Source organism: Elephantulus edwardii, unplaced genomic scaffold (genome assembly GCF_000299155.1).
Source record: "Elephantulus edwardii isolate Elephantulus edwardi_28Jun2011 unplaced genomic scaffold, EleEdw1.0 scaffold00138, whole genome shotgun sequence".
NCBI lineage: Eukaryota > Metazoa > Chordata > Mammalia > Macroscelidea > Macroscelididae > Elephantulus > Elephantulus edwardii.
In genome coordinates this window covers 748,822-774,795 of record NW_006399888.1, presented here as the reverse complement: position 1 = coordinate 774,795, position 25,974 = coordinate 748,822, and the positions used below count along the sequence as shown (strand labels likewise).

Genomic DNA, 25,974 nt, shown 5'->3' with positions numbered 1-25,974 from the left:
GTAATTTATCCAGTTTTTCTCAGTTTTACCCCAACTCTGATGTCAGTCCCATTCTACCACAGTGGCACCATGCAGTATTTGTCCTTTTGTGACTGAGATATTTCATTCAGCATAATGTCCTCCAGGGTCACCCATTTTGAATAATAGTGCATGAGTTCCTTGTCTTTCCCATTGTGTGAATATATCACAGCTTCTCTATCCATTGGTTTGTTGATGGGCACTTGTTGTTTCCAACTCCTTGCTATTGTGAACAAAGCTGCGACAAACATGGGTGTGCATATTGTTAGGTTTTTAAATCACGAAATTCCCTTTCTGTATCTTTATTCCCTCTTTGTGTCTGTTTATTGGAGAAACGAAATAATTTATCATATAGTTGCCCACAGTTAAAGTTTTGTTGTTTGCAATTCTATAATATAGACACATTTTCCTTGTCTTCATTATTTCTGATCATTGGTCATTGAATCTAGATGTTTAGTAATTTTCAGGAGTGAGTCTTAAGAGGATGATCACCTCTTAGTGAATGCTGCATCTTTATCAAGAAATGTATAATGTCTGATTTATTTTGTTTTGTGAGTAGCCACTGATTACATTATATATTGAATTTGCCATTTCAAAATAGTAATACTCCAATTCTTTTATTCCATCTTTAGTTATACTACTATTTTAAGAAAAATGTTTGGCTTGCTATTTGATTATACAATGATAAAGTTCCTATCAGAAAAAAACAGAATAAATTCTTGAATTCTTGCTTTTATTAATGTTTACACAATATAGTTGATTCTCAACAATTCTCTAAAAGTGACCGTTTCCTTCCCTCCCTGTATAATTTTGAACTTAAAAGATTTAAACATAATCATTATCTTTGTTGTACTCAGATTAAGATTATTCTCTCTTTGGACAATGAACTCCCCTCAAGATGGTTTACAAGTCCTTTTAACACAATTCTTATAGATCCTAAAACATTCTTGCTATCTATTATGACAAGTACATTTCCTGGCCGAGAACTACAATCTATCATTTCTTTAATTAGTTTGTTTCATGATCACTCTCTGACTGATACTAGGACTATTCCTTGCTACTGGTTTATTTCTGGATTTCTTTGTAATCTCTCTCTCTCCTTATCTCTCTGTCTGTATATCTCTCCGTGTGTGTGTGTGTGTGTGTGTATGTATGCATGTGTATATATGTATACATACATACACACACACATACATGTATACTCATACAAGTATACATATACACCTCAAGTATACCCAGGAATCTCATGAGTTTTCCTAATACTTCCACTTCAAATTCAGGATCATTGAATTACTTTTTCTTACCTTTACTTCTCCTTTTTCCTCACAACAAAATCCTTATCTGCAAGGATATTTGGCAGATGAAACTGAACTGATAATTAATTGATTTCCTTTATCTCACATTATACCTGAAACCTAGAAAACAGTTGCTGCCACTTGCTTAACTACTGAAAAATCTTGAAATTACAGACTGTTTGTAATCATACAGATACTTGCATGTATGTGTATAGATGGATGTAGGGCTGTAGTCTGGATTGCAAATGGAGACGCTATCATGAGAATAGAGTTTACACTATCGGGTATTCCCAGCAGTGGTTTATTTATGCTTTATGCTCAGGACCAGAAGTAGAGTCAATACCTGACGAGTACAGAGCCCACAGGGTTGAGTATCTGTGTGTCCTTGACTGGATGGAAGAATAGAAGAGCAGAGATCTAACTACTTAGCTTGGGAGCAGCCGGCTGTGTGTGTTGAGCTGAGAGTCCAAAACCATACACTACACGAGATGACTAGTGGAGCTCACTCTCAGCAACAGACCACCAGTCCTAACTAGCAGCAGCTTCACTATAAGGATGAGGAGGCTATTTCAGGAGTCTAAGTCAGACAAATCCTAAATGGTGCTTTGGGGGAAACTGATGATGCTTCAAAGACAAGCCAATAGCAAAAAGCACTATATGGTGATCATGAACACCTGGGGTCTGTAATACAGTGGAGGGGCATGTCGAGAAGAGTCAAGTCGGGCAGAGACCCCTTGGAGGAGGCTCTGAAGGAAAGGGAGGGTTTTGTGCTGTCCTTGGTGCCTCTCCTCCGTGGACCTTAATAAAGTCAACTAGTATGTTCTCTGGTGGCTTAGTGGTAAGGAATTGCACTGCCAACCAAAGGTATGTGGTTCGAATCCACTAGCTTTTCTGTGGGAGAAAGATGAGCAGTCTCCTCCCCTGTGATTTACTGCCTCTGAAAACCCACTGGAGGGTCATCTATGGATCAGTTCTGACTCAATGACAGGACTTCACTAGTGTGTCCTTTTTGGCATTGTAAATGGTACCATCCTTTTGGTGCTTCATAAATGGCTCCCTTCCTCTTTTAAGGGGTTGCCAAAGAGTGCTAAAGAGCAATGATGTCGTCTAGAGACTAAGGTGTGCCTGATTCGGGCCATGATTTTCTCAATTGCTTGTTACACATCTAAGAGCTAGATAGTGACTAAGGATGACAGAAGAAGAATCAATGCCTTTGAGCTGTGATGCTGGAGAACAGTATTGAACATATCATGGACTTCAAAGAGAACAGACAGGTCTAACCTGGAGAGGGTGAAACCAGGTTGCTCCTTGGAGGCAAGGAGTTTTAAATTCCTTCTCAGATACTTTGGGCATGTTGTCAGGAGGGGCCACTTCTTGGAGAAGAACATCATGCTTGGAAGGGTGGTGGGTCAGCAAAGGAGAGGAAGACCTTGGATGAGATAGATTGACACAGTGACTGTGCAGAGGGTCAGGTGAGGTGGGTCAGAGGCAGTGAGGTTGGCTCACGATAAGACAAGTGTCAGAGCTGTTCATAGTGTCACAATAAGTTTTAATCAACTCAGTGGCACTTAGCAACGATGTAAGGCACTTGCGGCTGTTACTCCTTTTTAAAAAGCCAGTGTATTAACATATAATTTGCATACCATTTGCAAACTCACTCATTTTCATTATACTCTTCAGTGGATTTTAATGAATTTGCAGAGTTGTAAAGCTATCATCATGGTCCACTTTTATAATATTTCCAATACCCCAAAACAATCTCAGATGCCTCCTTGGCCATCAATCTTCATTCCCACTTTCAGTGTAGGAAAACATGACTGCTTTAGGCCTCTGTAGATTGGCCTCCTGTGAATACTTCATATAAGTACAGGCATGTACCCTTTGTGTCTAACATTTTTCATATGACATAATGATTTTGAGCATGAATCACTTCTGCTTTTAAAACAGCTTATTTAAAGGCTCTGGCACTTGGAGATCAGATCCATTTGCTAGGTTCTGTTTTCCTGAGGTACCTCATTGTATGACCAGTTGTGTTTTTTTTTTCTTCTCCATTTTCTCCCTAGGATTTAGTGGCTTTTGAACACCAGTGGACAAGCTTCTTTGCTAATTTTGATACAGAAATTCCTTTCCTCCTGGAACTTTCTGAATCTCAAGCTGGAGAGGTACGTAAAGCAAAGGTCAAAGTCAAAGGAGAAATTTATTTGCTTATTGTTTTTCGTTTTAAGGACACAAAGCTATCACTCCTGATTTGTCTTGGTTATCGTTGCCTTTGTGGTTGCTATAGAGAACCCCTGCTCCCGGCTAACCTCTAATACGTTAAAAACTTGAACTCACAGCCATCTGTCTAGTCACTTCTGATTCATAGCAACTCTCCATTTCATAACAACCTGATACAGAAACCTGTGGAGCACCTGAGGGATTTGAACTACCACCTTCATGGTTAACAGCTTGATGGATTACACACTATGCCATCAGGGCTGCACCCCTATATAGGAATGTGTTTGGGGTTTTTTTCCCACAGTGCGAGCATCTCAGTAAGAAGGATAATCACTTTTCAATGTGATGGTGGCTCTGTCAGCCAGAAGTTCTATTGAGCATTTAGAGAGAATAGAATTTAAACCTACTTAATAAATCCTAGGAATAATTCTACATAAGAGTAGGACACCTTGGCCAATTGTCCCTCCAGGTAATGCCCAGCTTATTTTCCAGGCAAATAGTAGTTAATAATAGTAAAAAAGAGCTACCAGGTTCGGGACAAGATCCACTCCATGAGTAAATTGAAGTATCTAAAATGAGCTCTGGTGGAATAATGTAGAGCGAGTTCAACACTAACCCAAAGGTGGCACCTCTCTGGCAGTTCAAATCCCCCAGCAGCTCTGGGGGAGAAAGATGGGAAGTCTCCATCCACGCTGTTTACAGCTTCTGAAAACTCACTGGAGGGTCAGCCTTGAGTCTGTTCTGACTTGGCAGCAGTGAGAAGAAGAGAGAACCAATACTGAACAATTTCAAAATCGCATCAACAGGAGGGGGTCAGAGAACCACTTTGAGCTTGCCTTTGAATCTACCTTGAGCTTATCTTGCTGGTCCTCCATTACTTTGTGTACCACTGTAACCCAGAATAATCCTCGGGAGCTCTGGTGCCCCAGGCTGAAGGGAGTTGCGCTGCTGCCCCAAATATATAAACCCTCTCCCACGTGCTAACCCTCTCTGGCTGTTTGAATGCACCTGCCACTCCACTCCATGAGGGAAGGATGGGCGGTTTCCTTCTGTGCTAATTACAGCCTCGGAAAACTTGCTGGAGGGCAAGCTGTGGGTGATTCTGACTTGAAGGCGAAGAGTTTTCTTCATCCTGTAGAGTTGATCACATTACAGGAGCCATATAGAATTCAGCTCTTGTTAAGCTCTTTGTTTCTGGGTATTTCTGTTGACTGTGTTTTCTTTTGATTATGGATCAGTCACATTTTGCTTTCCACTTACATGGCTATCAGTTTTTCATTGGATGTTGCTAAGGATTAGATTTTTATGTACTATTTTTTAACTCTTTTTTTATTGTTTTACATTTGTTTTTGTTCAAAGTTCATATACATAATGTTTCACACGATCCTTTATTCTTTTATAAAGTATTGGGGGTGATTTTCAGCAAACAGTTAAGTTATTTGAGGATTACCTTGATTCTTTTAAGGTTTGTTTTAAATAATTCTTTTCGATTGGTCTAGAGTAGTTGAGGAGCCCTAATGAAATTGTTACGTGTCACATTACAAACTGAAAAGTTGGAGGTTTGAATCTACCAGGTGCTCCAAGATTCTCTACTCCCATAAAGATTTACAGCCTAAAAAACCCTGTTGGGGTTGCTATGAATTGAAAGTGACTAGACAGCAATGAGTTTTGAGTAGAGGAACCATTATTTTAGCATAAATTAAAATAAGAACAGTATCCACCAGATGCTCTGCCGGGGAAGGAGGGACAATCTCCTCCTGTACCAGTCAGATCTGATTTGACGGTACACGCACACAAAAATAAAATAAAATTAAAAAACAAAAACAAAACAAAACAAAAAATAAGAACAGTAAATAATCCTCTAAGTATTTTCATACTACTGAAAATCTGTATATCTCATGATAGAATTGTTGGGTTAAGTGAATGATAAATGCTTATGCAGCCTCATTAACCATTACCTGATTCTCTGCATAGCATAGCATAGCATGCTATTGAGAAGACTATGGCCTGGATCAGGTACACCTTAGTCTCCAGCCTGATGTCATTGCTCTTCAGTGCTTTGGAGAGGTTCCATAGTCACTATGAGTCACTAGCGACTCAATGGCACATAACAAAAATACTTTTTCTGCAGAAAGGTTACACTCAATCGGCATTTCTGTTAGCAAGATGTATGAATACTTGTTTCATCACAGCCTCCCTGATAGAATGTGTTTCGTATTTTTAATTTTTTACAATCTTACAGGTGGGAAATGGTATCTCAGTATTATTTTAATCTGCATTTCTCTTTGAGTGAAATTTTACATTTCTTTATGTGTTTTAGGGTCATTTTTACATTTTACTTTCATATAATTTCCCCACTTCAATATTAGTACAGTATTATTAACTGATTATAAAGTATAGGTTTCAGGTCTTTAGTCCTTCAATTTTTTAGAGTTCTTTTTTGAGGTATTCACATTTTACCTATGGTACTAATTATAAATACTCTGATTTTGTCAGTTGTGTTTTGACTTTATCTTTATGCCACATAAATGTTTTAAATGTATTTATGTTTATCCATTTTTTCTCTTTATTGTATTTGGATCCCAGAGTCATTGTATAGAGAAAAGCTTTGCGCGAAGGTTGAGTAGAAATTTCTCTTTTCTGGGAGAAAGATGTAGTAGTCTCCAGAGATCTGTCAAGATTCAACTTTAGGAAATCCTATGGGAACGTTTATATATGGTGACTGTGAGCTGGAATAAACTCAGTGGAAGTGGGGTTTAGTACTTCCGTGGTTTTATTTTTTAATATTTAGATTTCTCATCCATTTGAAGGGATCTCTAGTAGCCTGGCGGTATGAGGCTGAGCTGCCAACCCAAAGGTTTGCAGCAGTTCGAGTACTGTTCAAATTTAGCAGCAGCTCTCAGAGAAAAAGATAGTCTGCTCCCATGCAGTTTCCCGCCTCTGAAAACCTGCTGGAGGGTCACCTACAAGTCGGTTTTGACTTGACAGCACAAAACTGCAGCAATCCATTTGAAGTTTTCTCCTTTATATGGCTCTCATTTTTATTTTTACTCTGTGACAGCATAGTTAGAAGCTTCAGCTGTGTAATTTACTAGTTCTGTGTTTTAAACAAGTTAATGTTTATGTTTTAGGAGACTTATCTGTAGAGAGGAGATAATGACAGAATATATCTCATAGGTTGTTATTAAACGTACTTGAGGTGATAATTGCCTGTCACAGCTCATGCCTAGACTCTCAGTAAACTTCATCTCTTATAATTATTTTAAAATGTAAACACCAGTCTTCCAGTTGATAAACATCCAAAGGATATAAATAAACAGATAAGTAATGAAAGGAACAATTTCAATAAATACTGACCGTATGTAAAATACTCTATTTTGTTTAAGATCAAGACAATGTAAAGTAGAATAACAGTGAGGTACCAGTTTTCATTTTTCAGCTAGACAATGTGTTTAAAACATTTGCTATTACTTATGATGCTAGAATGAGGTTCATACTCCTACACTGTAAGTTGATAAAATGTCCTTAAAAAACAGCTTGAGAAAACAATAACAACAACAACAAAAAACCAATACAGCTTGATAGGTGAAGGGAAAGGCAACATATGATAAAGGGTTGAATAAGCATTATGAATAATAAATTACATTAATCAGTGGCAATTAATGTCATACAACAAAAATGTCTAAACCAATATAAAAGAAAAATATTTTTTAAAAAAAACAAAATACTCATCAATGATTGTATTAAAAACCTAGTATGATTTGTAAACCTTCCCTCAAATAACAACAAAAGCAATTTTTACAAAAGAAATAACCATGAAAATATAAATAAAATAGTGTGATGATTTATTTTTTCTTTTACCCTTTAATTTCCAGATTTGCCTTAATAATCAGAACTACAAATAAAACTTTAGAAAAGTTATTCATTACACCACTATTCTTGATGTGGAAAACATATTAACTGTCAGTTTCCAGGAATAGAAACCTATTTTTAAAACTTTGATATATACATTCTGTGAGTGTACCAGAAAAACAGGAAGAAAATGTACGAGAACATTGTTCTCAGAGATAATAGGTGGTCTTACTGTGTTCTGCAGTGAACATATTTTATTTACATAATCAGAAAAATTATAGATTGCCTTTTGACATTATGAACCCTTTATTATTATTATTATTATTATTATTCGTGTGTGTGTGTGTGTGTGTGTGTACCTTCAAATCAGATCTGACTGGTACAGGAGGAGATTTTTCCTCCTTCTCCAGCAAAGCATCTGGTGGATTCGAACTGCATACCTCTGGGATTGCAGTGCAGCTTCCTGCCACTAGGCCACCAGAGCTTCCCTGTGAGCCCTTTTAACACTTTAAGAAATCCCAATAAACCATTCAATGGAGTCGGAACTGACTCAGAACTGACTCTCTAATGGTTTTTCAGAGCCTGTAAATTGCAGGGGAGGAGACTGCCCACCTTTCGCCTAAGGAGTTTTTGGTAGGTTTGAACCACCTGCTTTTCAGTTGACAGGACAGCTCTCTACTGACTTGGCCACCAGAGCTCTCTCTTTTAACACTAGACACATATTATTTTTGATGACTGTTTAACCTAGTACTATGTAACACCAAAAACTAATAATTACTTGTTTAGTTTAGAATTTTTTGTTTTCCTGTTCATTGTCTATTTTTTGGGTGAAGATTTAGATACATAGATCTACATATTTTTTGTTGTTGTTGTTATGGACCGTTGAGTCTGAAGCTGACCCTCCCGCAGGTTTTCAGAGGCAGTGAACCACACTGCAGGAGATTGCCCATCTTTCTCCCCAGGAGCAGTGGGAGGATTCTGATCACCTCTTTAGGTTGGCAGTGCAGCTCCTTACCACTCAGCCACTGGAGCTCTCGTGGATACATGCTGCGGAGTCAGCACCGACCCACAGCTGACCCTCCAGCAGGAGGCAGTTGATCGCCCGGGAGGAGATTGTTCATCCTTCTCCCACAGAGTGGCTGGTGGATTTAAAACACGTGCCCCTGGGATTACAGTGCAGCTTCTTGCCACTGGGCCACCAGAGTTCTCTCTCTCTCTCTCTCTCTGTGTCCATCCATACATAAAATGTATACGGTATACATGTCTGTCTCACAGTGTGAGTCGTATGTATATGTTTCTGTGTATATATGCCATATATGAGGATTTTTATGACTGCTTAACTGTGATCATTATAATACAGTGTTATTATATATGAAATTATATTAATATAAACAATGTTGGCTTCTTTCCAGCCATTCCGAAGTTACTTCAGTCATGGAATGATCTCCAGCCACATAACGGAAAACAGGTAAAGCTCCCAGAGAATAAGGGTGGGTGGTAACAGAGAAGATGGGGTGGACGAGGAATGTGAGGTGCAGGAGTCAGGAGAGTCTACAGGCAGAGTTCTGTCATCCAAAAATGCAAGTCCATGCTCCATAAGCTTTTCAGTTTCACTACTTATTTAATTTCTTTTGTTGTTGTTGTTTTTCCTGTAATTTTATAGTAAATGAGCTTTGAGAACATTTAATAAGCATTAAACCAGAATGTGATGTGCGTCACAAGCAGTTTGCTCAAGGGCTTGCAAAGACAGGAAGAAATTTTATACTTTTTATATAGCCAAGCAGATGCAACCCGTTTCATGCATATCCTCAAGATAAATAGTAACTAGTTCTCAAGTAAGAGGACCAAACAGTAGCTTTTGAATTCACCTAAAAATCACCTGGTAGTTGGGACAACTGATTGCTAAGTTCTTTTTCAATGAAACAAATTTTGAAGAGACAGCCAGTTCTGACTCCAGGTTCACAGCATACTGACTGTGTTGTGTAGATGAACAGTAAGAAAATACTGCAGTTGTTCAGGGAAGAAGTGATAGTGGGTTGGCCTAAGTTTGTGGCCCTGTGAAGGGGGAGGGAAAAAGACAAATAAGATTGATGTTTTGTAGGCTGATTGGAGGGAGTGACCATTCAGGAAGGCATCTCACAGTATGGCTTGGTCCCTGGATGGTCCCATTTAGGGAAGGGGATAAGGTTGAAGGAATAGTTTCAGAGAAAGAAGAAGGAACAGATACTGAAGCTAAAACTTAAGGAATACACAGAGATCAAGTAGAAGAGGAGGATATTGGTGAAGGAGACTGGAGAGGTGACAGCCCTCAGTGTGCAAGGTGTCAGATGCTTCAGAGAGAACAAGAAACTAAGGCTGAAGACGCTCTATTGAACTGGCTACATAAAAGTCATTTGGTGACATTTGCAAGACCCTTGAATTCTATGACTATTGGTTTAGAGTGGGCGGAGGAGTAAACAGAAAGCATAAACAAACAAACAAACAAAAACAGCCAAGAGAGAAGGTAAAGAAGACAGTACAAGGACAGGCACGTGTCCTGGTAAGAGGGTTTTCAAACATCCTCACATCATTTCCTCCTGAAAATTAGTAAATTTTGCAGGAATTTTTTTTAACTGCTATATAGTTTGAGAGAAAGCTCTGGTGGCCTAGTGGCAAGAAGCTGTGCGGTAATCCTGAAGACACGCAGTTCGAGGCCACCAGCTGCCCCGCGGGAGAAGGATGGGCAGTCTCCTCCCGTGCAATTAACTGCCTCTGAAAACCCGCCGGAGGGTCAGCTATGGGTCAGTTCTGACTCCATGGTACACAGCAACAGCAAAGAGCTTGAGTACTACAAGTAGCATCATTATTTTAAACTTGTCTGTTAAAATGGTATTTCATAAAACTGGCACTGGGCTCGGTCACTGTATCATGAGCAACAAATGTATAGAGTGTACTCTGTTTTTTTAGAAAATGAGACAAGCCAGAAATATAAGCCTGACTTGAGTTTAGTTACATCTCTAAATGACTTATTCCTGTGGGTCATTAGAGAAAGTCAGAGACTTGGCTGTTCCACCAGCCAAGAGTCTTAGGTGGACTGCACTGTCTGCTTTTTCTCAGTCTGCAAATTGCCTCTTAGAAAAGCCTGAGAATTCACACAGGACATGAGAAAAATTGCCCCTTGACCAGGAGTCCCTTTTCTAATGGTGTGTTTCTGACTCGCCACTCTAGTCCTAATAGGCAGCCTTTTGTGCTCTTTGGTAATCACTCCACACGAGAAAACCTGAATGCTGGCAGCTTTAACTTCCCTTCAGAAGGGCACCTGGTACGCAGCACTGGCCCTGGTGGGAGCTTTGCCAAACACATGGTGAGTGGCTGGACTGCTCGGTGCTTTATTATAAAATGGGGGAGGGGAAGCTGACCAAAAGGAACCATTTCCAGTTAGCGTGCAGATTTAACCCTGAATTTGAAGTTATTTAGAAGTGGGGAAAGAAAGTGATTGGAAGTTTAACTAACTGCATGCATTTTTTTTTTTTTATCGGTACTAGGTATAATTTGAGAATACCTTTTTTTTTAAGATATTTGAAGGAGAAAGGGGAATGAGAACCAACTTTTGCAACCTGAATTCAGGTTGTCAGAGTAGTACAAAAAAATCTGTACGCTGACTAGGAGGGCACTCTGGTGGCCTAGTGGAAAGAGGATGTGCTGCAATCCTGAACGCACACAGTTCAAGGTCCCCAGCTGCTCCATGGGAGAAGGATGGGCACTCTTCTGTACGATAACTGCCTCTGAAACCTGCTAGTTGGTCAGCTGTGCGTCAGTTTCAAATCTGGTACACAACAACCACCCCCACTTGAAAATAGTCATTACAAACTTAAGTATTTTATGTCCTAAATGTAAATACTTGAGAACATAAACATAGATCATTATATCTTAAAATTTTTTTCATCTTTTATTTCTATGAACTTTTCACTTCAAATTAAAATATATTAGTGTGGTGTTTTGTTTGTGGGATTTTTTTTTTGTTATTTTGCATAGAGAGAACTTAAATTCTCTTAAGAGTACCAGAGAAGAGATTTTTTGCACTTGATGATTTTGTCAACTTCTTTCTTGTGAAGAAAACGAATATTAGAAGAGTCTGTGCTGTTTTATTGGAATTTTAAGTTTTCATAAATTTTCTAACAGTCAAGAAGCTAGAGAGGTAGACACTATTATTTTTTTCCATTTGAATTTGGAAAACATTTGACCCAAAGCATTTATTTTCATATCTCTGAACTGAGCCCCCGGATCTCTGTCCAGGCTAGTGAGGGAAGACTACCCGGATATGTATGCTGCCAGAATCTTGCTGCCCTACTCAGGAAAGGGTTGAGCCACATTTAACCCCAGGAGCACTTGTGGAATATGTAGGAAATGACACAACCTCTTTGCATCAAATTACATGCTGGTCGAAGAGAAACTAGGGCAGGATTTGCCCAGGTAATAAAGTCCAGAGGACAGGAAGGAAATGATACGTAGAAGGAGGAAGTGGGAAGAGTGTGGTTACATTGCACATATGGTCATTAATGCCTAAGACAAAATATATGGGAGTGGTTGAATGGAAAATCAATTTGTTTTGTAAATGGTCAAATCACAATATAAAGAAAAAACCTCTAGAGTATCTGACTGCTACTTTTGGAGAGATGAAGTAAACAAATTTTCCCTATTCTTCTATTCTTTACACTAAATACATCTAAAAACCCTGGACATTGTATGTAACACAAACAGCCTCTGAAACTTGGAGAGAAGGTACAGACTGACTAAGACCACCAGGACCAGAGGAGCAAGATGATAGTGAGCTCCCCCTGTGTCCCATGGAGAAGCCAGCAGCCCAGAAATGCCATTGTGAATGAATGGGGGGTTTTAAAGGTGTCTCAGCACAAAGCAGGTTCCTGTGAGGCCAGAGATAAAGATCACCCGGACTGCTGTACTTACTGCTCCATCATCTCTGAGAGCAGTTCCTCCCTCTCCTCCCCTCAGCACCCTTCCTCCCATCTTGGGATTTCATCTTTCACTGTAGTGTCTCTCAGAACTTACTAACCATCAAATAGCTAACAAATCCCAAATCTACGTGTGAGAGATCAGACTGGAGGCTTCACCTGACTCATGTAATTACAGGGACCTGCACACCCAAATCTATAGGTCAGATAACAGGCTCATACGCTGCAGAAGCTGGTGAACTAAGTCACATAATGGGTTGCTGGGTCAAAAACCAAAGGTCAGATAATGATGAGCTGGATGTAGGATCCAGAGCAAGAGAGAGAATTTTGCCAGAGCATTTGTATTCATCAATGTATCTATCAAGCTATCATATATATATATATACACATACACACATATATAATCATTTGGAAGCAGAAGTGGCATCCACTTCCTAAACAATATGTGTCTGGAAACTCTATGAACTTTGATAAATGACGATAGTTAATAGAAAGGCTTCAGGCCTTTTGTTCATAGCGCTGCTGAGTTGTGCTCAACTTAGCGTCAATCAACAACAACATATATACCATACCCTCAAGGAAACAACCCTTATTTAAGCAAGGCAGTACATGAGATTTACAGCCTCTGAAAACCCAGTGGAGGATCAGCTATGAGTCATTTCCAGCTTGATAGCAACGAATTACTTGTTGAAAGAGAAGAACTGTTAATGTAGAATTCCATATCCAGTGAAAACATCCTTCAGGAATGAAGGGGAAACCAAGAGAATTTGTTGTCAGTAGACCTATCCTAAAAAAGACCAGTGGTCTAAACAGAAGGAAATGGCAAATCTGAGTACATCAGGAAGAAAGGGAAACAAATTATACAACCAATACCACACTGAACTGTAGACTTGAAAATTATTCATTTTGTATTATGTGAATTTTAATTTTAACTTAAAAAAAATAAAGACACCTAGATTATGAATGGTATGACCAGTTCTAGTTCTTAGGTCTATATGAATGCAATGGCAGTGGACTTTTTATTTATTAATTCAACAATCTATTGACTGTCTACTATATGCCAATCACTATGCTTGGTACAAGGCACTTTGGTGGCCTAGTGGTAAGGAGCTGTGCTTCCAACCCAAAGGCACACAGTTTGAATCCACCAGCTGCTGCACGAGAGAAAAATGAACAGTCTCTTTCTGTGCAATTAACTGCCTCAGAATACCCCCTGAAGGGTCAACTATGAGTCAGTTCCAACTCAACCACATGTAACAACAGTAACAACAGTTTGTTCGGTGCAGGGAATATCTACCCATTGTGTGTGCCTTGCATCACTGAGGATGGTGCTATGAAGTGTCTAGAGCAATAATGTAGCTTGTTCTTGATACAGTTTTCTATTATAATTTGTAAGTGTTACAATTAATTTTATAAGCAATCAGTGACAACTCTGATCCTGGGATTGGACATCCTTGGATTGATTATGACTTTTTATCTTTAGCTCTAATCCTAGATAACATATACATCCTTTCCATTTCTGTGCGATTTGTGAATGATTTACATATTATTAAGTGCTGGGTAACAGCATGCAAGCCCAGGTTATTTGAACAGTTTTGCATAGCATGAACAAATTGTGTTGTCCTGTTATTGTCTAATGTAAATGTCAACACATGGCCTAGTGGCAGTGAAGCTACACTGTAATCCTGAATGCACATGGTTCGAATCCACCAGCTGCTCTCCAGGAGAAGGATGGGCAGTCTCCTCCCATGTAATTAACTGCCTGAAAACCTGCTGGAGGATCAGGTAGGGGTTCTGACTCTATGGTACACAACATCATCAACAACCCAAAGTTATAAAATATTCAAGGAGGATTAAAACGTATACTTTAAAAACAATCAAACACACTGCAATTCCAGAGGCACATGGTTCGAATCCACCAGATGCTCTGCTGGCGAAGGAGGGACAATCTCCTCCTGTACCAGTTAGATCTGATTTGACAGTACACACATAAAAAATTTAAAAAAAAACACACCCAAACCCAAAAAGATTAATTAGGAAAAATCTGGAACTTCAAGAGACGTATTTTAATTGAGAAAATGTATATGTTAATTGATAGAAATGGATATGTAAGTTTTCATTCCGAGTGATGGCAATGGGAGTCCTCGTCCACTGCATCGAGTTAGAGCTTAGTCAGCATAAGCCATTGTTTCAGATCTTCAGCTTGAATTTCACAGTAACACAGAAAAATTCTGCTGTGGCTTCCTTAAGTGACATAGCAGAACAGAGGAGTGAATATTTATGTCACATTTAGCTCCTTTTTATTTATGGTGTTAGTTCACTTTCTGTCCCTGTGGTAGCACTTACTATTTTATGCCTACTAACCTAGCAACTCTAATAAGAAGATGTCACCATTTCAGAGAGGATGGCAGCTCTTCCCACCTCTGTGTAAATGAACAATTAAGCAGGGCAAAAAAGAAGAAAATAAAAACCACCTTCTCTTCTGTAAAGCGCATCTTTCTACCATTTTGCCCAGACTCTGCACTGAATATTAGTGACATTCAAAACCCAAGAAGCTTTCTTCTTTTTGCCTTTTAAGTTGTAAACTCATAAGCATGTGCTGTCAAGCTAAGAAACCAATGACAATTGCAATTGTTTTGTAAAAAGCAGCATACTGTCAGAGAGCATAAAAGAGAAATTTTATTTTTCCTTTTATGCCTTAAAAAAAGGAGGGGAGGAGCACTAGTGGCAAGAAGCTGCATTGTAATCACAGAGGCACAGAGTTTGAATCCACCAGCTGCTCCATAGAAGAAGGATGGGCAATCCCCTTCCGTGTGATTAATTGCCTCTGAAAACTTGCTGGAGGGTTTGGTTTGGAGCTTTGGGTCGTTTTCAGTTTGACAGTACACAACAACAAAAACATGCCTTTAAAAAGAATAAATCATCCATCAACAAACAAATGGATAGAGAAGCTCTATGTTATGTTCACAGAATAGAATACTATGGTGCATTGAAAAACAAGGAACTCATGAAATAGTATACAAAATAAATGACCTCGAGGACATTATGCTGAGTGAAATATCTCAGTCACAAAAGGATAAATATTGCATAGGGCCACTGTTATAAAACCGGACTGACATCGGGGTTGAGGGAAGACGGAGGAGGGATGAATGATGTATACCGCATTGAAACAGATGAAGGAGAGAACTGTTTAAAAGGGATTTATGATTGAGTATTATTGTCATGACAGGAGTCATGACAGGAGAATGAAGGCTGCACAGTGGAGTGGACTTGGGGGGAGGGATTGCCTAACAATGAAAGAGTTTTACTTTTCAAGAAGAGTGAATTAGGGGGACAGGGGTGGGCAGGGAGAAAAGTGCAATAATGAATGAATGGAAACCCTAAGTCTCTGTAAACTTTCATTAAAATGAATTTTAAAAAAAGAATAAATCAGCTGGTAAAATAAAAAGTATTTACATTAACTATATACTTTTTGTTTCTATTGCTGTAAATCATTCTCCAGACCCACCTAATTCCTGCTCCTTTTTCACTCCTTTTCTGATGTCCAGGTGGCACAGTGTGTCTCACCAAAGGGGCCCCTTGCTTGCTCAAGAACATACTTTTTTGGAGCTACTCACACTCCTTACTTGGGTAAGTCCCTGCAAGTCAGATCTCCCGTAAATTAGAAGGTGTTTCATTCATGTTACTGTGCTCAGAAGCTCATGGTTCCCAGTCCATGGGCCTCCCACTTCCTGTATTAGTACACTTGGGTAGTTGAGGTGCCTGACCCTTTTCCCACAAAGCCAATCCATTTAATGTATACAAATGTCAATGTGTATAAGATCCTGTGCTCAGTGTCAGAGGGACAGCAAAGATGATTAAGAGAAGTACTTCATGGTTGCAGGGGCTGTAGGCTGCAGGATAATTTGACTGAGCAAGGTGCTACCTAACTTGTTGTGAGGAAGAATAGGGAAGGACCACGGGAGAGGGCTGCCCAGGGGCTGGGAACATCTGCAGGAATCAGAACTCCATACTGCAGGGCCACCCAGAAAGGCTGAGCTGATCCGGGCTTCTCTCGCTCAGGGAGCCGAAAGCTTCCAGAGAGACACAGAGGAGAACCTCTCGAGTGAACGAGGATCCCAGCACCACTACACCGTCCAGGGGAAGTGAAGTTTTTCTCCTGGGTGTTAGGTGAGCCAGGAAACTCTAGAAGGAAGAAGGACTTCCGTCAGATAGTTAGGAGATGAGGGGAAAGTACTGAACCTGCTATTGTAGTTCTTCTTTTTCAAAAACTATAAACTAAAAATAAAAGCAGAAGCTTTACAGGGATCATATCCACATCCTCTGGTATTTCAGGGTGCTCTTGAGTGGGCTGTGAAAAAGGAAAATGTCAAACCCAAGGATAAAGGCCCAGGAGGCTTCTGGGAGAAGCAGAGTTTCACTGTTGTTTGTGCTTGTATTGTATTTAAAAGAAATAAAAATGTAGTTCTTGACATCTCCTTGTAATTAAGAAGTTCTGACTTTCTTGTGAAATATTCCATGTCCTGTGATTGTCTCATATTCTTTTTAACTTCTTACTGTGTTTTGAGTGAAAGTTTACAGATCAGATTGACCTTCTCTTCAACTCCCTTTGTACATTTTGCTTTATGACATTGGTTGCAATCCCCGTGTTGTCACAGCACTCTTCCACCTCCTCATTGTTCTTCCTTCCATTTATCCTCTGTCCTCGCCCTTCCTAAGATTTATCCCTAGGCAAATGCTGCCTTTTTGATCTTGTGTGGTTGATTGTTCACCTTATAGACCTGTCTCTTTAACTGGAAGTTGAGGCACACAGGGTGAGTTAGTTCCAGGACCAAAGGGTGCTCATCTTACTGGATTTCCAACAGTCTTTATCAGACTAGTAAACCTGACTGTTTAATGATTTGGTATTTTGAGTCGGGTGTGGTGGCGTGCGCCTGTAGTCCCAGCTACTCTGGAGGCTGAAGCTGAAAGATCACTTGATCCAGGAGTTCTGGGCTCTAGTGGGCTGTGCCGATCGGGTGTCTGTACTAAGTTTGGCATCAATATGATGACCTCCTGGGAGCTGGGGCCCACCAGGTTGCCTAAGGAGGGGTGAACCTCCCCAGGTCAGAAACGGAGCAGGTCAGAACTCCCTTGCTGGTCAGTAGCGGCTGTTTTGTTCTGCATTTTTCTCCCGTTTTTCTTAGCACATTCTTAATACGTGGTGTTCTTCTACAGGTGATGACAAGAAGCCGCCCAAGAAAACCGAACAAATGTAAGTCTTCATTTCTCATCTTTTTGCTTCTGGTACCTGGTCTGTGGAGAGTTTGACGGCTACGCCAAAGGCTGAGCCGGTGGTGGGAGTTTGACTCTACCAGTGGCTCTGAGGGAGAAGGATGGGCAGTCTCCTCCCATGTGCTTTCCAGCCTTGGAAATCCAATGGGGTCAGCTATGAGTTGATTGCAGCTGGATGACAGTGAGGTTTGAGAAAGCAGCGATTTTCCAGAAGTTCCCACTGTCATGTTTGGGTTCAGCAGCGGTTTATGAGGTTCACCTGCTTTATGAGGTCTCTAACCTCTGTCAGCTCAGAGTCCAGGCCAGAGGGCCCTGCCAGCTGTGCTGTCCATTCTCTGCAGATCCTCCATTGCATGTAAATGCTGGAACTCTCCTTAATATTTTCTATATAGTCTCTTTTCATTGAGGACTTTCCTTAACAATAGAACATCCTCTAACTCATTGAAAGAGACTGTGTAAAACCTCATCTCATCTAAGGAGTGTTTTCTCTGTATTTGACCCCCAGGTTTAGAGAGCTGATTTGTGGCTCTAAAGTTGGCTGTGCACTCTTCATGTTGACTTCTCTTCCATTACATGCAGCAGGAAACCAGATAGGAAAATTCCACAGAGCACTTTCCCCCAGATTCATGAATATCATACACTTTTATTATTACTTACATAAGAAATACCAGTATCCCAGTATAAAACCAGTCGGGTCAGGTCTAGATGAGTTCTTCCAAATGCCAGCAGAGTTTTTACAAAATAAAAATAAAACCTAAGGAGTTTTTACAAGATAAAGGCTCCCCAAGCTCAATTCCAGAGCTACTAAATCCAGGCTGTCTGGGAATAGGACCCTCATGAGACTATTGGAGGGAAAGAAAAGGCAACTAATATACCAGTAATAATTACACTCTAAAAATGTGAAAATAGAACAGAAATCAGTCGTCATTCCTACCCCATTAGTATCTTAATTCTTTTCTTTTCCCTTTATATATTATGTAGCTGTAAGCCAAGTATGGATAGAGTTTTATTTTGCTTTTGTTTGTTTATTGAGGGTTTTCTTCATTTTAGCAACATGCCATCCATCATCTGTTGGTGGGTTCAGTCTTACTTGATACCTGCTTGTGCCTCCCATGCCAGCTAAGCCACGTTCTTGGAACTTCATTCTGAACCCCACATTTTCCCTTACCTCTTCTTTTTTTAATAAAACTTTTCTACTGATTTGCTTACAAAGTTTGTACACATTGTTTTTCACACTGGCTCTTTCTCGTTTCCTTTGCCCACCCCTCTCTCATTTCTTCAGATTGTGCGACCCTGTGATTACCCCCCTGCCTGTCCTCACCCCTCTGCTCCTGCCCTACCCCGCTTGGATCTTCATATATGTTTTATTAGTTATCATTCTGTTTCTACAATAAGGGAATAAACCTCTCCTTAAGTCAGGCTTTATCAACCCTACCAAGCCCATCAACTTGCCTTTTAGGACATTTTCCTTTTAGTATCAGCCCCATTTGTGCCTTGAGTAAGAAAGCAGTATACAGGAGTGTCTGGGACCATTTCTAGAGACTTGTCGAATCCCAGGGCTGGTAGAACTTGGACCTTACGGAGTCCTAATGAAGGCAACAGCAGTGCTTGCCAGTCAGAGCAGGTCTTTCCTCGCTATGGGTCTTACACCATTAATGCAGACCCCTTTATGTTCCTTAGCTAAGTGTCTTATGGACTGAGGCTTGTCTGAATGTCTGTGTAGGAGAAGGTCAAGAAGAAAGAGCCTTGACCAGTGTTAGTGCTTAGAGAAGTTTTAACCAACCTGAAGGGTAGGGGGAAGGGAGGAGAAGTGTCTTCACAATGTTTGAAGTTGGCCTCTCTTAAGACTAAACCATTCGTGTCCAGAATCTGGAGAATTCTGACACCTGAAATGGCCAGACTTGTCACTGTCCCTGTCACGCCCCTTCTCACAAGGGCTTAACCCATCTGCCCTTGTTAGACCATTAATCTCCAGGATATGTTGTAGATCCCTGCAGTTGTTTCAGTGTGACAGCTTTCTATTTCCTTTTTTTCTTCTACCCAATTCACATCTCAAAATGAAATTGTAAATGTGCAACAAAGAAGAAAAATTAAATTGTGAAAGTGCGGTGCAGAGAACAAGGAGAAAATGGGGATAGTAATGTGATCCTGCACATGAGAAAAGCAACAGGCTGTGAGCAGACCTGAGCTTGGACCTGCCATTGCTTCGCTGTGACCTTGGACAACCTAGACCACCCCCACAGGCCTCAGTCGCTTCATCTGTAAAATGAATGAATTGGACCAGATCATGTCTTTGTTTCCTTCCAGACTTCCAACTCTTATCACCTTCCTTTCCCTGTTAGAAGATTCCCACTGACTTAAAAATAGACTTGTCAGAAGCAGGCACCTCCCGGGCCTAGGACCCCATGAGTGAGCCCCTCTCTCTGTACGCCTAAGTCTCCTTCCCCTAACAGTGTTTCTTAACCCAGGACAACAGTGTCCCTTATCCTCCTTAGGAAACACTTAACAGTATCTCTTTAAGGTTAGTGTTGGTTGTCACAACTGGGAAGCTCTCCTAGAAAGAATGTCGTGGGTGGAGACAAATGATGCTATAATCATGGTGCAGTGCTCAGGACAGCCCCCCACAGCAATGCCAAGGTTGAAAAGCCCCTGCTCTGCCGAAAAGATTTCTGGTGGTCCTTGGTGCCAGTTTTAGCAAAGAAAATCCCTTCATGTGTTGGCCTTAGGAAGTAAGACATCAGAAAAGCAAATTGCGGTTAGGAGGAGGGCGAGAAAAGTCCCTCAGAAACAGTCTCTGGTCTTAAGTCAGTCAAGGTGGCTGCAGCTGGATAATTTGAATTTTAGAGGAACCCACTCTCTCCTGAGCTGGTAAACTCCTGTCACCTGAGGCTCCAGGGCTGTCAGCAGGGCTGGTGAGATACTGGGGAACTGTGGGGTGCTAGCCCTGGAAAAGCTGCAAGCTCTTTTTAAAAAAAAAATGTCAAGCCTGGACAAAGAGGAGTCAGAGAACCCACATGGTTTTCTCCTGTTGGGTTACATACAAAGAAGGAGGGTTGATCTTAGTAGAATTCAAAGGAACTGGCATTTCTTAAGATGGCTTAGTAAGAACAAAGTGCAAATCAGTCAGGGCACATGGCTTTCTTATTACAAGTCAGCAGTTCCCTTTTTATGCCTTCTCTCATTTTGTTTAAAACTCAATGCCTTGAAAAATAGCACTGGAGTGCATGCAGCTTTTGATGAAAGCCTGTGATGCTGTCTTTAACCTGTCTTTTCTGTTTTTGAAGTAGGCTCTTATCCCAGGTCTATGCCGCTGTTGTTGAGGCTGTGTTGGCTGGCATTGCTTGCTATGCTAAAACTTCCAGTCTAACGAAGGTAATTGAAACGCCATGATTTTCTTTCCTGAGTAGTTAAGGTCAAACCTCGTGTCCATCTGTTTATTACCTGGGCACCTTGTGGCCCTCAGTTCTGGGTGAGACTGAGCCCTGGTAGAGTGGGCACCCAGCAGTCTGCCCTGACTGCAGCTGTTGTCTTGTGAACGGCCACTAACCAGCGCTTGCCTGTAAACCTCTGATTATACTAGAGAAAAATCACTCTGTAGAATACTGTTGTGTATAATACATTTATTGAACATGTTCATGAACATTTAAAAATTTTTTAATATATTTTGTTATGTATGAGCTTTAATAAAAATTAGGTAAGTTTATTTTGAGCTGTGTTGCTTGATTTCCTCTAAGTCAATGTTAAAACGAATAAGTAAAAACCAAAGACGAGGAAATCTGACTTGCTTTCCTGGACCGTCCTGCGTGTTCTCACTCTCTGCCCCTTATCTTCTTGCTGTTTTGCGGTTAACGTGCCCTGCTGTGTTGGATTCCTATATCTGACCCAGTAAGGAGAGGAGAAGAGTCGCTCGATGCCTCCCAATGCCAATAGGACCTTTCCTGAAGGAAGCCATTTGACATTGGAAAGGTTGTGTATGACGTAGCTCTCAGAGAGACTGTAGCCATAGTGACCAGCTCCTTACCGTGCCCCCTCCTCATGGAACGCGAATCCCCTGGCACTGGCGTGGGACTGCTCTGCTCTTTAGCTGCTCTGCAGCAGAAAGCATATGTACAGAGTCCTTCAGTGTCAGTACTCACATCTTTGGCTTTTTGTATAACAGATCTTTTTTAATTCTAGCTCTTTAAATATGTTTAGCATCTGGTAGAAACTCTGAGGGCAGTGGTCCCTCCCCCCCCAGGGCGAGGGAAGAGGGGAGGAGAAAGCCTGTAACCCGGACCACTTTTCCAGACCTCATATTCCGATGATGGTGCCTTCGAGGATCCACAGGCACCGGCCCAGCTGGTCACGCCCCTCAGGTGGATCGGGTTCCAGGGGCCACCTGCTTGGAAGAAGTGTTTTCCCTGTGAACCCAGCCTGCAGAAGGCAGGCACCTGCTTCCTCCAGCAGTATACGTGCCCTTAGACTGTTGATGTGTGCAGTGTAGTCGCGTAGAGGGGAGGAGCTCAGTGTTCTCCCCGCCTGATGTTAGAAGGACGCTCTCTCCCTGTGAGTGATGTGTGGATTCTTTTTCCTGCTGTGAAAGCTAATTGCCTCTGTGTTAATGGTTTTACAGGCCAAGGAGGTGGCAGAGCAAACCCTGGGATCTGCATTAGATTCTCATGACTTGGTGCAATTTAAGGCAGCCCTATGGTAGGCAATGGTTGATATTTTCTATAAGGCACCGTTTTAAATGTTTGTTAAAAACTATTTTTAACTTTCTCTCTTATATTTTAAATTCAGTCTTCTATTTGATAAATAATCCAGTAAACTCAATGACTATATGAAGGAAGATCATTCATGACCGGGGCTTTATTTGAGAAACTAAGACACCAAAGATAGAAAAGTGTGAGAAAAGACCTCATACATGTCCTGAGGCTGGATATAGGCTCATTAATACCGGAAACCTGTGATCTCAGAGGTTTTGGAAATTAGAGAAGTGAAGCTGAGGACGTGAGTGGTGAGGATTCTTCTGGGCAGAAACCAAGGCACATGAAGACAGTCACGCTCAGCAGAGGTTTGCCTTGGGTGTCATCTGCCTCTCAGATCTTAGAAACCCAGAGCGCAGCAATGTCACGTGGTCGAGACAGTCTGGGAATCTTGCTTTCTCTCTGTGTGACCTGGGTACCTCAGCAATGTCTCTATCTAGAAAATGGGCTGTACTTTCTTGAGAGTGATGGGGAGTTCAGAGCTGGGCATATAAATACTAACTGTTAATGCAGGAGGGGTCTTCTCTGTTGCCATTGCCAGACTGGTATACTCATTCTCCTCCTTTGTTTGGAGCTTTTCCTGGGCACACTGAGCCCTCCCTTGAAAGGCCTCTTCTCACCCAGGGGCCTCCTGGCCTACATGTGTAACTTTCTACTTAGAGGAAGGAACAAGGAGAAAGCACTAAGCAATGAAGGAGTCTCCCACGGCTAATCTTCCTTCACCCCACAAGGCTTACTTCACAGAGTACCCTCAAACATCATCAGATTAGCAGAATTTTAATGTGGGTCTGACCAGTATTTGGGCAAAAGATTAGAAACTTTTCTCTTACATATTGATGTCAGAAGGGGTTTCTGGTTATTCCTGAGTGTCTTCAAGCTCTGGAACCCTGCTCCTCATTCCACAGCGGTTGACTGTGGATGGCAGAGATGTGAGCTTCTGCCTAAGCCCAGGGCAGGGATGGCAACTTGGCCCAAAGGTGCGGAGTCTGTAGCAGGCGTCAGTCCTCTCACACTCTTCTCTTCTGCTGGCCTAACAGTCAGGCAACCTGAGACTGCACAGAGGCAGGGCCATCCCTGCCGGTGTGTGAGACTCCGGGGAAGGTGACCATAGTCTCTAAGTGAAATCTGTGGACGGCAAGGACTATGCACCCTTAACTGGGGAGGCTGTGAGGGTCCAGAGCAGGTTTGCTGCAGAAGCAAGTGTCTGGGGAGGAGACCAGCCTGGTAGTTAGCAAGAGCATGGATTTTCTTTTTATTTTGTTTTCTTTTTGGTCCCCAGCTCCAAGATGACTTTTCAGATACATGCTGTGAATAATCAGGGAAGGTAAGGCTGTGAGTCATCCTCATTTGGGTAAAATCCTGAGTGCAAAACAAGAGGAGAGGCCACCTTGTACCTGCTGGCCCCATAGTTAACACTTGTCAGTGACATCACTCCAGGCTTAAGCTTGGGTGTGGGCCTGTTACCTGAGAGCCTCTCTCATGGGCACTTCCTACTGAAAGGCAGAGTGGTACACGGTCGGGCCATATTCTTTCCAAGTCCTCTGTATAATGAATTCTGCATATTTTTAACCCCGTGTTTTGGAAATTCCTGAGGGAAATCTGGATCTGTGGGTGGTTAACATTGCCACGGTGAAAGAGAACATCATAAATACCAGTACAGTTACTAACTCTCTCCTATGTCGCCATCTTTTTACTCATCTAGAATTGTACCTCTGGACAATGAAGATAGCTTATACTTTGTGAAGACGGTAAGCAGAGTCATTACAGGTCAGATGGCTGAGAATGGCCTGCATTTGCAGAGAGTGACGCAGAGCAAGGGTGGGTAATGTGGGTCTTGAGCAGCCCAGCCCTTACCTGTGGAAACTGGACCTTCCCAGCCACAGCACTGGTGGATCCTTGTTTTCTAAGGGTGGCCAGGCAAGTGAGGGAGTCAGAGCAGAGCTTCCTAGGTGCTGGGTGCACGCTAATAGGCCTGCGAAGTGGTTTAGAGATACTCCCAGAAATGGTCTCTCAAGACCCCAGATGAGCTGGCAAGACCTAGGGGAGCCAGAATTTCCAGGCTGGTTGCTCCCAATCTCAAGTCAGTGCCTCTGTTTTTACTCCAGTGCATCCTAGCCTGAAAAAGATAGGCAAGCATGGCGTGAAAAGATAGTCAACATCCAGCCAAGGTTCTGAGTGACATGTGTGTGACCATAGGTCACACCTGGACTCTGTTCTGTTGCCACAGCGTGAGCCTTTGTTCTAGTGAGCTTTTGGTTCTAAGGACGTGGTGGGCAAGAGTGCTCAGTGCAAATGAAACCCCACCAGCAACCCCAGCAGAAAATGAGCTCAGAGCTCCTGGCAGTAATGTCAGCTCATCTACAGAGGATGTTAGCACAACACAGGTGGCTTCTTCGGCTTGTAATTGGTGTGTTGGTAATAAGTGAACTGCCTGTATCCATCAACGTTTTCTGTTGATTTTTTTTTTAGAAACAATTTAGTCTTTCTGTGACATCAAGACATTGGGAAATGTATATTGATATTTAAGCCGTGATACTGCATCTCCTTGCTGGATTTTAAACTCCCTGGCTTCCCTCCCTAGACTCTTGTGAGGTGCCCTGGAAGGTGTCTCGCACAGTATTAGGTGATTAGAAAATCTTTAACGGAGCCCCTTACTATTGAGTTAAGGAATTGGTTCATAGCAGCAGATGAAATAGGGAAGAAGAGGGAAGAAGGTGGTGCTTCCTGTCCGCTCATCGAGGTAGAGTGAAGTTCTGCTCCCCCTTGAAGCTCTCCGTACTAGTTCCGCTTTAGTATTTTCTTCCACAATATGTCTTAAAGCAGTATTTTTGTCTTAAAGCAGTATTTTATAATCTACTTGTCTACTGACTTAGGGCCAGCAACTGCTCTGACTCCAGTTTCTCATTTGACACAGGCTTCCATGACCGTCTATGACATTCCTGACTTGCTGGGAGGAAAGGGGTGCTTGGGCTCTGTGGTCTTCTCAGAATCCTTTTTGACATCCCAGATCTTGGTTAGAGAGAAGAGTAAGTACCTGTTGTCTTTGAAAAGCAAAACTTGAACTTCTTTCAAGAGGATAGAGCGGGTGTGAAACAAACTATAAATTAAGACCAGCTATCTGGTAAAAATCTTGTAACTGACAGGTGAAACATATAACATTTATGAGGAGGGTACAAATCCTGATTTGTTAAGAATTCTTAATAATTAAAAAACCCCACAAACCACTATATATATATTTTGTTCCTATGTGCATTTGAGTCACCTGCAACTCATAACGACCCTTTGTACAACAGTTCTGAACCCTGCTCTATCCTGAGCACAACTACTGCCAAACCCAGTCAGAGTCAATCCATCTCATCCAGGGTCTTCCTTTATTGCACACCTGTTACGTTGTAAGGAGAGAAAAATAAAGAATGATAATGTCCGATGCTGATAGAATGGGATGACCTTGATACAGTTTGAAACTTAATATTTTATACATGGACTACAGTGATAAAAATTTAAAAGTAATTCCTAGGACTCTTCTTTTAAATAGGCATTTTGGTTGTGCAAAACAGAAGTTCATCATTTGAGAAACCTTTCTACCCAGTAGAAAGGACCCTGATGAAGAGCTTGGTGGAG

General features: G+C 41.4%; 1 protein-coding gene across 1 annotated transcript in view; it reads left to right on the top strand.

Moving 5' to 3' along the window:
- The window catches only part of LOC102863409 (chromosome unknown open reading frame, human C20orf194), a 153,637-nt gene that overhangs the window by 69,427 nt on the left and 58,236 nt on the right, over positions 1-25,974 (top strand). Inside the window, exons 8-17 of the mRNA XM_006894257.1 lie at positions 3,377-3,475; positions 8,795-8,850; positions 10,590-10,725; positions 15,883-15,964; positions 17,552-17,588; positions 20,893-20,980; positions 22,221-22,297; positions 23,633-23,677; positions 24,056-24,101; positions 25,268-25,379. Coding sequence (XP_006894319.1) covers positions 3,377-3,475; positions 8,795-8,850; positions 10,590-10,725; positions 15,883-15,964; positions 17,552-17,588; positions 20,893-20,980; positions 22,221-22,297; positions 23,633-23,677; positions 24,056-24,101; positions 25,268-25,379 — 778 coding nt within the window. The remainder of the gene's footprint in view (positions 1-3,376; positions 3,476-8,794; positions 8,851-10,589; positions 10,726-15,882; positions 15,965-17,551; positions 17,589-20,892; positions 20,981-22,220; positions 22,298-23,632; positions 23,678-24,055; positions 24,102-25,267; positions 25,380-25,974) is intronic.